The 14,021-nt window shown below is 39.0% G+C and overlaps 1 protein-coding gene across 6 annotated transcripts in view; it reads left to right on the top strand.

Moving 5' to 3' along the window:
- The window catches only part of SCHIP1 (schwannomin interacting protein 1), a 111,158-nt gene extending 97,960 nt beyond the window's left edge, over positions 1 to 13,198 (top strand). For 3 of the 6 annotated variants that reach the window (XM_063132032.1, XM_063132035.1, XM_063132034.1), the window contains 6 exons: positions 2,083 to 2,200; positions 2,918 to 3,115; positions 4,643 to 4,766; positions 5,252 to 5,345; positions 7,170 to 7,220; positions 12,483 to 13,198. In XM_063132032.1, coding sequence (XP_062988102.1) covers positions 2,083 to 2,200; positions 2,918 to 3,115; positions 4,643 to 4,766; positions 5,252 to 5,345; positions 7,170 to 7,220; positions 12,483 to 12,534 — 637 coding nt within the window. In that variant the 3' untranslated portion in view covers positions 12,535 to 13,198. The remainder of the gene's footprint in view (positions 1 to 2,082; positions 2,201 to 2,917; positions 3,116 to 4,642; positions 4,767 to 5,251; positions 5,346 to 7,169; positions 7,221 to 12,482) is intronic. The other 3 variants (XM_063132033.1, XM_063132036.1, XM_063132037.1) reach the window with 1 other exon arrangement.
- The last annotated feature ends 823 nt before the right edge of the window (positions 13,199 to 14,021 follow it).

Here is a 14,021-nt window from a genome sequence, read left to right as displayed (position 1 = left end):
GACATGCTGTACTGGCATACTACATGAGGACATGGAATACTTGAAGGTGGGAGCATAGAACCTCTTTCAATTCTAGGGCCAATTTCTGTTTTGGAGAAGCTCTTAGGGTACACTTAGCAGGGCCAAAAGGCAAAGAGATGGAACCAAAATGGCAGGATGTTTTAGTGTAAAGCTCTTTTTTTCTTACATTACCCTTTTTTTAAAAAAATCTCTTACTGCTAGTAACTTAGAGAACAGGGGAAAGCTTTTAGAATAGGAAGGAAACTACAGAAAGGCTGGGAAAACACCAAATCATTGGTGGGTTGGAGAAAGGGGTAGAGGGTGTGGCCATCTGGAGAACCCAGAAACCTCTTCTGCACCCCTAGCTAGGACAGATGTCTGTAGCTAAGGTTGAGTGTGCTGTACTGCTGATGTGGACTAGTCTTTAGTTAGTTTGTTCATGTAGTTATTTGGTTTATTTACTGTGTGTTTATTCTTGCTTTTAGTGTGCTTTAAGTACTGTGAGAATTGTTGTTTGGGCAATAAAGGGTTGTATGCAGTGTTAGTCCTTCTTAGAGTATATATACCCATTGAAATGAATGGGACTTGTTAGACTAACAGCCCATTAGACAACCCACCTGTTTTAAAATCATCCTTCACAAAATATCCCCAGATACAATATTTGGTAAATGTTATGTGACTTTTATATGACTCCTGCTGATACATAGCACTGACAGTGGATTGGGACTTGTTTTATAGTAGAAGAGAAGCAGATCCTGTCTCAAGAGTTCACAGACTTCACTGGGCAGTACAAGAATTGATGCCGTCATGGTAGACAAAATAGCAGGAAATGAGGGGGTTACATGGAATTACATGGAACTGGGGAGAAATATAGAAAGTAGGTTTGGGTAGATCAGGAAAAGCTCTGTTGAAAAGCTGGGGGTGAGGGTGGAGCATGCAGGAGAGGGATCAGAGATGTAGGTTGATATAGCTTCTCCCATTCACTATTTGCAATATAGGGAGCATTAAAGAATGATGTGATCTTTCATGCTTCTGCAGTGCGTGCTCACTGCGTTCTTCGGACAGTTTTAAATAAATTAAACTTGTTCTTTTTATTATTATTATCTGTATCTGCCATAATGTGGTGCAACAATGGGTACCAGTACCACAGAGTGATTTTTTAAAATGCTCTTCCTCTTAGAGTTCCTGTTTGATTTATCTGAGCCAGGGGTAAGGAACAGGTGGCCCTTCAGATGTAATTGGATACCTAACTCCCATTAGCCCCAAGCAGCATGGCCAACTGTCAGAGATGGTGGGAGTTGTAGTCCCACAACATCTGGAAGGCCAGAGATTCCCCAGCCCTGTCTAAGTCAGGCGGATAGAAAGTTAGGCTGGTTGTCTGTCCTCAGATCATTATGTTGCATTAGAGTGTGGAGGCTTGAGAACAGAAAAAAATATCCTAGATGGAGCAGGTAGGCCGTCTTAGACTTCGGAATGTATGGACTTTATTAAATCTATTGTATATGAGTTTCACAGATTGTGATGTATCTTTTGTTCTGTCATCCACACATTGATGGAATTGGATTTTTTTTTTTTTTAGGTATATATAAGAAATTTGTTCTACTAGCACTAATGTGCATTAGTGCTAATTCACATGATTGCTAATGAACATTCATGCAAGTGGGCTTTTGCACAAATCCTCCCCTAAAGTTGTGTTGTTTTTTAAATGGTCTGCACAATCCACATAAATCCGAAAATGCCAGTTTGCTGTGGGATCTGCAGGTCAGATTCTTAGAAATACGAACTCATTTGAATCCGTTGTGCATTTCGCTGACAAGCCTGGAATGGATCTGCAGTGTTTTTATAGTAATTCATACATTTTGTATCATTGCAGAAAACGTATTGGAGCATTTTTAGATCTTTACAGTGCTACTGGCTTTTAAGTTAGTTTTATTTTGTTGTTTTAAACTTTTTAATAATATGTTGTTTTATTTTGTGATTTTAAGTTTTGTTTTGTGAACCAAGAGAGCTTTGGCTGTTGGGCAGTCTAGAAACGAATAAATGTAACAAATAAACAGCCCATTCTCTCTCTTTTGTTTCAAGGTTACAAAGTGGGATGAATTTGCAGATTTGCTTTGTAAATGACAGTGGCAGTGACAAAGATAGTGATGCTGATGACAGCAAAACTGAAACAAGTCTGGATACACCTTTATCCCCCATGGTGAGTCTTAGTTACAATCGTATCTACATTTGGAGATAGTGAACCACCCAAATTTCACATAGGAAACAATTCAGATGAGATATTATTTTCAAAATTATTTTGTCTAGTAGATAATTAAAGCCTGGTTTTGGATAGGACTTTGATAAATAGGTTACTGTTATGTGTTAAAGTTATATTGAGAACTGTAGATCTCTGCTATCATTAGAGGTTATATACATAGCAGGAAGGGTACTCAAGCACAAGCTGGGTCCTTCATCAGACTATGTGGCCCAGGTTATGCATAAGCCAATCCTAAGAACATTTTTAAATATGATGGGAAAAGTGATTGCTTATAGTTAATTAAGGAAGTGGATCTAGTTCTTAGACTGCATGTGAATATAAAGAAGCTCTCTTGAACTGTGTTGCACAGTGGTCCATATAGCCCTGTACAACTAGTCATATTTTCTGCAGCTCTCTAATGCCTCAGGAAAATTTCTTTTCCAGACCTAATATACTACACCTTTTAATCCAAGAATGCCCGATGATTAACACAAGGACCACAGAATCAAACCGTTGTGATATAGTTTGGTTCCTGTAATATGGTCAGTTCAGTTCCACTTCACTTGGGTGAATTCACACTTGCTATTTTAATTGGTTGATTAATTGACTAGTTATGGAATCAAACAAGCCTATTTAGATCTTAGAGCTGACATGTGTGCGTGTTCTCTCCCTTTCTAGAGCAAGCAGAGCTCTTCCTATTCTGACAGAGACACTACCGAAGAGGAATCCGAATCTCTCGATGACATGGATTTTCTCACAAGACAAAAGAAACTTCAAGCTGAGGCCAAAATGGCCTTGGCAATGGCAAAACCAATGGCCAAAATGCAAGTAGAGGTGGAAAAGCAAAACAGGAAAAAATCTCCAGTAGCTGATCTTGTATGTATTTCAGAAAAGATCAATGCCTACCAGTTTTTTCTACTTTTGGTGTCACTCAACTCTCCATAACCCTTTGTTTGTTTGCTTTGTTTTTTGTAGGCTTAGGGAAACGTGTAGTTCCACAATCTATTGAAATTCATTTTAGAAGTATATTTACTAAATTATATTATAAATTATATTATAAATTATATTGACTATATTAGACTCAAATAATGTAGGGAAAATAAATGTCATGCTGTTAAATGTTTTACATTACTGTTCTGCAAAATCAGATTTGCCCAGCCAGTATAGTTACACAGCTAGGAATAAAGGTTTTGTATGCTCTTACATTGTCTCTGAATTTGTTGAACAATGTTAAAAAATTCCCAGACCTCTCTGTAACAAGATGGAGAGAGACACCCCTCCCTAAATTATCCCCAAACAGCCAGGAACCTCTAGTTGCTGCCACTGTACTCCTGCTCATTACATTGCACCAGCAGTACCCACCACTAGCAAATCGGGAAGTTAGCACTTTATCGAGGAACCCTAGAAATGAGTGGAAACTAGCCTAAAGTCTTTCATAAAGGGACCCCAGAAAACTGTGGAAACACTCGTTTCCAGATCGGGAGGGGTCAGAAGAGCTCCCTTCTGCTACCTCTACTGACCTGTCCTGTTCCGGAAATGAGCATTTCTAGTTATTTTAAGAACCACTAACTACCCCTTTCACTAGCAGTGGGCCCCTCTGGTGAGGAGCAGCATAGACTACTGCCATAGACTGTTCACTTATTATTATTATTATTATTATTATTATTTATTTATTTATTTATTTATATAGCACCATCAATGTACATGGTGCTGTACAGAGTAAAACAATAAATAACCCATGTACCCGAGCATTTCTGAAACTTAGCCCTTCTAAATTTGTGCACTTGTTTTAATGTTACTAGGATTCTCCAGGCCTTAGACAAAAGTGGAGGTATTGTTATATAAGAAAGAAAGGGTTATGACAATGATATTTTAAAACAATTAGGCCTCTCTGTAAGAAGATGTAGCTTTGGGAAACAGAGGCAGTTCCTAAAAAGCCTTCACCCTTTTGTCTTGCCATGCATGGTGCCTGAGTTGTTATTTTCATATGGGAGCATTGAGAAATTACGCCACCTGCAGTCTGAGGTGGTTCAGTTCAGGAAGCATTGCTCCATGTGATTGCTCCATATGTAGATCAGGTTGTTCAGGTAGACTTTGAAGAGTTTTCCTTAACCCTTATGTACTATTCCTTAATTGCAAGACTAGTGTGTATATATACATTCTTAATATGTAATGTGTAGAATTGGAAAGTTGTTTATGTACAGTGCCCAGTTTCAGAACACTCTGTGTGTGTGTGTGTGTGTGTGTGTGTGTGTGTGTGTGTGTGTGTGTATATATATGTTTCTTATCTATGTTATTGCTATTGCTATTACTACAACAAAAGGAAATATGCAAAGGAAGTGATTTTTTGTAAAAATGTGTATTGCTAGCCAGGACCTAAGGTCTTTTCAATGTTATGTTTAGTTGCCGCATATGCCTCATATAAGTGAATGCTTGATGAAAAGAAGCTTAAAACCCACGGACCTGAGGGATATGACAATTGGGCAGCTACAAGTGATAGTCAATGATCTACATTCACAGATAGAAAGTAAGTGGAAAATGGCAGTGTTACTACATTTTACTGCTATCGTTGTTCTGTGCAATAGCATCAGTGCAATAGCCTGGCCCCAAACAAGTAAAGCCTTGATAGATCTCCCCTAGTGTTGAGAATTTTCTATCACCTCCCTCAACTGCAGAAATGCCAGATGTTTCATGTTGTTTCTAAAGTTGTTCCTAAGCTTAGAATTTAAGAGTCCATTCCACTTTAAAAGTCATCCTTGATTATCTCATGACTATCAGTAGTGTCATTCTGATACTTTGCCAAAGCTTGTTTTTAACAATACCAGTCATTGTTCTTAATCCATTACTTCATAGCCTTCCTTGTTTATATGCAAGCCAAAAATAAGTGAGAGCCCATCTATTCCTTTGAATGAGCTGTTGAATTTCTGTACAACAATGACTAACAGATTCCAAAAATTAGTCACAGGAGAGCTAAATGAAATTAAACTCTCTTTTTCTCTTTTCTGCTGTCAGGCTTGAATGAAGAATTGGTGCAACTGCTGCTTATTCGAGATGAATTGCACACAGAACAGGATGCTATGCTGGTAGACATTGAAGACTTGACCAGGTTGGCAACATTTTCCGATAAGTTCTGTTGGTGTGGTCTATCTCCAGAACTTTTGATATATCATTGATACAGAAAAATGCTCTCTCCGTTTTTGGTGCTAAAACCTCCCCAACCAGCACCTAGATCAAACTGTTTTCTGATCAATGTCAGCTTGGGTCATATCTAAAAAGCCACAGTATGCTAATAGATTTATTAGCTCTGATCTAAATGTTGCAAGCTTTACTTATTTAAATTTAAATTGCTTTTTATGCCATCTTTAAGGGTGGAGCCCTCCCAAACTTCCTCCCTTTTGAGTTCTACAGAACTCTTCATCAGACTGGATGTTGAGAAAAATGGGGGCGGGAGGTATAAAAAGCTGAATATGAGGTTGTTTCCCCATAGTCTGCAGATTTATGGTGTAAAGTAAAGAGGAGTTATGCATAAATTGGATTGGCCTCAGAAGGTGTCAGAAATATCACATGTTGTATCCTGAGCTTTTGCAACAAAGAAGTAATACTCTCCCTCCATTTGCGGAATGTATAAAATATAGTCGTTATTTGATTCTGTCTCCAGCTATAATCAAAGATTCAATTATTAAAAGTGTGCCTGTTTGGGTAATGAGAATCTATCGCAATTACTGCTGTGGCTGTTGTTGCATCTCTTGCTCTGGTTTCTTTCCTGTTAGTTTTCTAACTGAGCGCCTCTTGCTGTGACTATTTGGTGGGGGCGAAGGGTTGTTCTTTAAAATCAGAAAACAAACTGCAAATGTGTACAGTCTCTTTGTAGAACATTTCTTTGTAGATCGTCTCTTTGTGATTCACACTGTCCTGTCAGATGATTAATGATGCTTCTTGGGTCATTGCATCAATTTATACTCTAACATCCAATGCTTGATGTTTCCTATAGTTGCTTTCCGTGAGATAATCTTTAGTTCTTTTCTTTTGGGAAGTGATTGTTATTAGGAATATAAAATTTGGTTAATTTTGTCTGAGGAGGCAAAGAGAGTGGTCCTAAGGTTGTATGCAGAAACTTCCTTCATTTGGGACTCCACCATTGTGATGCCTTCGTCTCTCGATTAGAATTCAAGCAGTCCTCTGAGTTCAGCTCCAATCACTTCTCCCTCAGTAATTTAGCTGTCTTCTCCTAACTTTCCCTTCCTAAGTTACCTTTTCTTCAAGACCTTGCCACTTCTTGTTCTCATCCCTTACTTCTCCGGATAGGCAGCAACATGTCCTGTTAATGACTTGCCACTCCGTCTGAAAAGTTGCCGTTAAGTATTCAGTCTGGTCTGAAAATTGGAAATATGGCTGGCAATAGAAAAAGAACTTCAAATCCTTAACTTGTAGAAGCCAAAATCAATCAGGGTAACTTCAAACATAACTTTGGGACCTAAGAAGTAAAGTGCATGTTGACAGTAGATCTTTCCAGTTTCAGGAGGCTAAGCAGAATAGGCCGGTAACAGTGTCAACATCTGATGACTGTACATATTTCTTGTCCAGAAATGATTTCATTTCTCTTGTGAAAGGATAGAGCTTGGTGGAAAAAATAGACGGGGTAGGGCAGTTCACAATCTACATCCTCCATAATGAAAGCAGGAGTGCAGTCCATTGGGTGGATGAAGTTACTTCTCCCTGCTTATCAACAGTCTGAATATACAGCGACTTGATATTAATTACTTTTGCTATCGCTCTTGCCAGACCTTTCGCTTAAGTGCTTCTCTTACTGTGCTAGTTTTTAACCTCACGGGGGAAGAAATGTGTTCATCATCTGCAGACAAAGATGAGGCTTAACTGAACCAAAGCAAACCCAACTACTGTTTTTTTTCCTGTAATGTTTCTTTTACAGTGCGGCCCCCTATCAATACCATGGTAATTTAGCACCATTGCTGCAGACAAGGTAAACTACTGTTAAATCTCAACTTATCCAGATCTCTTTGATCCAGACCCTTCCTTGTGCAGTACATACCTAATGTTTTACCCTTCAATAAATCCTCTGTCACCCTCCGTTCCAGATTACTTTCACTTTTCTCAGATTGTCTGATTAGGAAAGGTTCTGTGGTAACTCAGCAGCAAGAAATGCTAAATTGCTTCTGTTATAGCTTCCTGCCATGGATGTTTTCCAACTCTTCCACTACATAGGTACCTTTGCAACTCCAGAAAACAAGTTTTAGGCCTTGCAAAAACAGAAAATTGTCCTACCATGCAAACCATATTTTCAGTGCTAGTTATGATGACTTGGATCCACATGATTAATTTATTGTAGTACCACACAAAAGAGGGGTTTTCAATGAAGCCAACACTTTGGGTAGGGTGCTTCGGTGGCTACTGAATATTTCACAAATGCATGTTCCCCTCTCTCTTCTACCCCCATCCCGTCCTCTTTAAAGCTCACAAAATGAAAAGTATCACTTTCACAAAGGTCTTAAAGAGGACTACATAGGAAAGTTGTTACACACTGCAAGAAGACTGATTGCATAAATCTATCCATGTGTCAAGTTGTCACCAAGATGGTATAGAATCTACCATTTCTTCTGCACTGAAAGTTAGGGCTACGGTGTTTTCACAGTGAGTTTTGTAATATATGAAGCATTGTGCTGTATCCAATGTTACTCTAACTTGTCCCATTCATTTTAAATGGGTCTACTCTAAGTAGGAGTAATATTGGATACAACCCTTTGTCTTCTATTTAACTTGAAAACAAGTTGCTGATCTCAGCTCACAGTGTAAACACAGTGAAATACCTAAGCATAGAGCAGCTTCATGTTCACTATGGAGCACACGATGAATTTATTTATTTATTTATTGCATTTCTATACCGTCCAATAGCCGGAGCTCTAATTGCATTCACAAATTGCATTCACTAATTGACAGTAGAAGCAACCCTAATGATTCAATGCAGGTTTCTCCAAGCTGGTGTCTTCCATGTATTTTGCACTACAATTCCCAGAATTCCTGATGATTAACCATGCTGGCTGGAGTTGATAGAAGGGGAAGTCAAAAACTCTGGAGGATAAGGAAAGCTGATTCAGAGACTATAGTTGTGGTTTGGAACAAAAACATCTAGCCAGTCTAGGCTGCCCCATTTAAAAATTGTTTTGAATTTATATGGAGAGGGAGAGAAAATCTGGTATTTGGTGATAATAGAAGATGGGTACCATCATTAGAATAGCTTGCTTGCCACCTATAGGCAATATTAAGAAATGCATGTTAACTTGATTGTAAAAACATGACTAAGGGCTTACATACACAGTCATCTGACGATCAAGCTAGCAGTGACACTAAACACATCACTAGGATGCCTATTCATTGTTGTTTTAATTAATTGAAGGCATGGGTGTGTGTGATTTTCATCAGAAGAGCAACATGTGAGGGGCGAAAATTGAACTCTTTCCTCCATTGCTGCAGTCTTACTGAAAATGTCCCTTCATGCTCCTGTTAGGCCCAGAAAAAAGGCTCCCATTGGCAAACGCTGCTGTCCCAATGAAAATGGGGGGGGGGAGCTGCACTTGCTATTCATTTTTTAAAACCTTAGGGACTTTTTAATGACACGTTTAGAATCATAGAATAGCAGAGTTGGAAGGGGCCTACAAGGCCATTGAGTCCAACCCCCTGCTCAATGCAGGAATCCACCCTAAAGCATCCCTGACAGATGGTTGTCCAGCTGCCTCTTGAATGCCTCTAGTGTGGGAGAGCCCACAACCTCCCTAGGTAACTGATTCCATTGTCGTACTGCTCTAACAGTCAGGAAGTTTTTCCTGATGTCCAGCTGGAATCTGGGTTCCTTTAACATGAGCCCGTTATTCTGTGTCCTGCACTCTGGGAGGATCGAGAAGAGATCCTAGCCCTCCTCTGTGTGACAACCTTTTAAGTATTTGAAGAGTGCTATCATGTCTCCCCTCAATCTTCTCTTCTCCAGGCTAAACAGGCTCAGTTCTTTCAGTCTCTCTTCATAGAGCTTTGTTTCCAGACCCCTGATCTTCCTGGTTGCCCTCCTCTAAACACACTCCAGCTTGTCTGCGTCCTTGAATTGTGGAGCCCAGAACTGGACGCAGTACTCTAGATGAGGCCTAACCAGGGCTGAATAGAGAAGAACCAGTACCTCACATGATTTGGAAGCTGTACTTCTATTAATGCAGCCCAAAATAGCATTTGCCTTTCTTGCAGCCATATCGCACTGTTGGCTCATATTCAGCTTGCAATCTTGCGATCGCTTGCGAGCTTGCGATCACATGTAGCTTGTCCTGAACTTGTGTCAGTGACCAAAAAAATGGTCTCAGCCATTTGACAAGTTCATCATTTCCTAACCGCATATATGCACCAAATGTGACATTTGCAGGACTACCACTAGCATGTCCAAATCCTGCATGCTGCACTGTGCACATGCATGGTTAGGAGCAAACATGGGCAAGGTTTACATGGGTACAATTAGTAAGCTTTAACTCAAACCAAAAGTATTAATTTAGTCCATAGACCTTTCAACATATCAGTACATAAAAATAGTTGGAGCAGAATAGTAAAATGAGCATAAATTAAGACATGTAAAATAAAAGGAATATATAATATAATTAATCATAAAAGGATTGATTAAAAACTGGACATACATACATAACTTTACGTTATAAACAGTGGCTGTACCATTTAACTCCCAGTAACCATTACTGTCTGCCAACCATTAGTAATTGTGGTGTAGTTTGCTGTAGTAGCTAGAGTGTTGTACTGGGAGTCGGGAGATCTGGGTTCTAGTCCCCACTCAGCCATGCAGCTCACTAGGTGACTTTGTACCAGTCACGGACTCTCAGCCCAACCTACCTCACAGGGCTGTTGTGAGGATAAGAGAAGAAGGCTCATGTATTCCATTTTGGGCTCCTTGGAGGAAAAAAGGTGGGTATAAATGTAATAATAAAAAATCTTAAAAGCTGCAGCAAAATATTTGGCTGTTTGTCTCTTCAATCTTATTTATGCCAGCTACAGATATGAAATATAAAATCCAACTATAGCCAAAACAGGAATGGTCCCTAATATCATTATATAAACTTCATTCCCATAAAACATGTTCCTCTGATCAAGCTCTCCTCACTGTCAGGGATACAATTTCAATTCAAATAGAATTTTCTTAAAATGTCCTTCCATTATCGCTTGATGGAAGACAATTAAAATGAGCTGTTGTATGAGCTTTCCTATATTTGGGTCTAGCTAAAATGACAACCTATGATTCAACAAGCAATAGACAATTAAACCATAGCTTGCAGTTACATGCAAAGCAGCTCAGTGTGTCTAGGTTCGTAAGTCATACAACAAATTATAAACAGGGCGTCCATGGGTTCTTTATTCAAAGTGGAAGCAGCTCGCATCCCAACAAATTGTGAGTTAATTAACCCACAGTTTGTCACCATGACATACAGACCAGATCTGACTTTCAAGCCAGCTTTTTACAGAGCATAGGGAGGGGCATGTGTATGTATGTATGTGTGTGGTTATGTGTTTTTCTTTCTGTCTGGCATTATTCCCATCCTCAATGTTATGGTGAATAAGCTGTTAGGGAAATTCCCCGATCCAGTAGGAAGGGAACGGAGTCCAGGTGAAAGCTCACCTCCAGCAAGCTGAAGGCTGAACTCTCTGCCCATCATCATTATTATTATTATTATTTATTTATATAGCACCATCATCCACATACAGCATACTTTTATACTTTCAAAGTTGCTCTGATGAAATCATACTTTTCCCTCCTCCCTCCCGTGACTGATCACAAGTCCCATACATGTTCCATAAACGAAACCATTCTTACATAAACAATGCCATATTTTGGCAGCCTATGACCAGTACAAATGTTGCATTCTGTTCCTGATAACCGCCCTCCCAAGGGCGCTTGGAAAGTTTCTCAAGCCTGCTTTCAATACCCAGTCAGGGGGACCTAAGGTGATAAACAGAGAACCAATGCACCTTCATGTCAGGTTCCTAAGCACAAGGCTTTCAGATGTGTTATAGTACAGCAACATTTCACAGTGGCAGATAGGGAGCCAGTGCGTAGGCGCAGAGTTCAAGACAGCCTTGAAAAGCTGGCCAAGAGGGTTTTCTGTGTGTCTTTTATTCAAGAGCGGGGGGAGTGTCAGAGATTCTGGGTGCTTGTGTACTTTTTCCACATCAGACAGAAGCTTTTTGGGGTTTCTTCAGATTTCCCTGTCAATAAGCTTGTATTGGTGTTTATCAAAGACTTCTTTGTAGAGGAGAAAAGATCAGTGTACTTGGTGCAACACAATAGTATGCATTCACATGCTTTTGCACAACTCTTTTGCTGCAGATTTAAAGGCAAAAGTGGGCAGTCCGTAGCCTCTTAATGCAGCAATGTGTGTACATTACCTGTTACTCACCTCTCTAGTAGCAAACAGCCTGCAAAAACTGTTCAAAAAAATGTAGCTGCTAGGAACGGATTTAAAGGAATGTCTGTTTTAGCCCAAAGAGTGGGCAGGTGAGATCTCGCTAAATTTAGTGAGAAATAGTTCGATACTTTATTTATTTCATTTATTTCATTTTGAAGAACAAATTGCCGATGAGTCAAATAGAATGCGAAAATGGTAAACAGAGTTGGGGCCTGACAAAACATCTCTTCACTGACGGTCAGATTGTTGGTGGTTTGCAGGAGGGGGGTGATATTCTTGTTTCATTTTCTTTCATATCTTGACATTTTGTTACATGAAGCAAAGCAGTCTAATTCCAGGCTGGGGGCATCTTGCCATATCCTTGGATTGTGTGAAGACAAGAAGTTTGATTTCTACAGGAAGGAGATAAAACTCTCCTCCATTTCCATTTACCCCTCAAAAACAAACTTCCTTTCAATATCACTGCATCCTACAATTGGATTTTTGAAGCAATTTCCTTAAAGTCGACATATGTTTATCTTAATTTAACCTGTTGAAAGTTAGGATTCTTTTTTTAAAAAAAATGGATTTGCAGCCCAAAGTATTCTGATGAATAGTACTGGCTTTATAATTGCAGCAAAAGTAACATAGCACTAAACTAGCCTCAATCGTCTCCCTTGCCTACTTTCTGGATATCATTTTTCTCTGCTGCCTTTACATGTTTTGCATGGATAACCACAACAGCACAGCCTATTGTTTCCTGTTCCTGTGGTCCTAATGTAGGTTTTTCTATTTCCCCACAGACACGCTGAAAGTCAGCAGAAGCACATGGCCGAGAAAATGCCGGCAAAGTAAAGTGAGAAGCCATCAGACTAAAGAATGATCTAGAACTTTTTGCTTCTGTGGTTGTACAAATGCTGATGCTCCACGTGTGGCGCACAAGAAAATCAGTGTTAGTCATTGATTAAGAGGCGCAATCTGCCAAGCACCAGGATCCCTGCACGAGTCCCCCCCCCCTTTGAGACGAATGGTGGATGCACAGCGACAGTGCTTGGCGAATTGTTCCCAGTGTCTGAAGCTTTATGTCCAGTGATTGGCCTACGCTTTTTAATTTATTTGCTGTTGTGTGTTTTTTTTACTTGTGCCACTAAATATTGGACAGTTCAATAATCTTATTGTAGAACAAAATGTACAGTACTTATAAACATTGCAAACATGAAAGAAGAAGACAGAGGGTAGTTTAACTTTTATTTTCGTTTATTTTAGAGACGTTTGAGTTGAACAGTATTTTACCATTGACTACTTTTTGTTATTTCACCATAGTTTTAAACAAAATGAGACTGTAATTTGATGGTGCTATACAAGTAACAGAGAAACATACATGCCTGCCTCGTAGTGAAGTTGTAGCTTTCAGTAATATGTATATTTTAATCAGTTTTCAACATTTTGTGAATGTTGACTACCTGACATTCATTTTTAGATGTGCTATTAACATGCAGTTGGGTTGAAAGAGTTACCTTGAAAGTTTTATGTATAAATATGTAAAATAAAAATTAAAAATTTCTTTCATATGATATGTCTTTTTGTTGACTAGTAGGACAACATGGTGATTTATCTGTAATATAGTCATGTGAAGTTCCTACTTTTCTCATCGGCAAAAAGTCAAAAGTCTTTCTCTTCATATTAATCCATCCATATCTATATCTTAAGCTTTTAACTTTCTTGTTGTTTAGTACAAATTGAGAACGTGAATAGACCAATGTTAGAATCACTTGAAGGCAGGCACATCCGTAGGTTTAATGCTAACAAAAAGTACTCTGTGGGCTGAATAATTAAAGTAACACCACTTTTCAACTGTATACAATACTTGCATTAAACTCTAAATAGCACACTTGATATGGGAACTGGTTACATTTTTTGCTTTGGCTAGGACTGCACCTGTCATCATGATGCATTTTAATCGACGCTACAAACCCTGTATGAGTACTGATCTTGTGTCCAAATCTATAGCTCAGTTTCTAAGATTATCCCATTCACTTTCATGGAGAGGGCAACTATAAACGCATGCCTTCTGAAGTGCCTGTTCACAAGCAGCTCTTGTGAACAGGTGAGCTCTGTGTGTTTTAACTGGACCACATTTTATTTAAAGTTGGACTCTTGTTGATTTCCCCAAGCATTCTTTTTGCCCACTGTAGCTGCATCTATAAAGCACAACAGGCAAAGTAGGTTTTCCTTATGTTCTGACTTCTATTTTTTTTTCTTTGTGCTTTGAAAAATTCCTTTTGAGCAAGTTGTATGAAAAATGAATCATTCAAACTCTTTGAAAAGTGTTATGGTGCATA

The sequence above is a fragment of the Elgaria multicarinata genome, chromosome 8, assembly GCF_023053635.1.
Source record: "Elgaria multicarinata webbii isolate HBS135686 ecotype San Diego chromosome 8, rElgMul1.1.pri, whole genome shotgun sequence".
NCBI lineage: Eukaryota > Metazoa > Chordata > Lepidosauria > Squamata > Anguidae > Elgaria > Elgaria multicarinata.
This window is presented reverse-complemented; position numbering and strand designations above follow the sequence as displayed.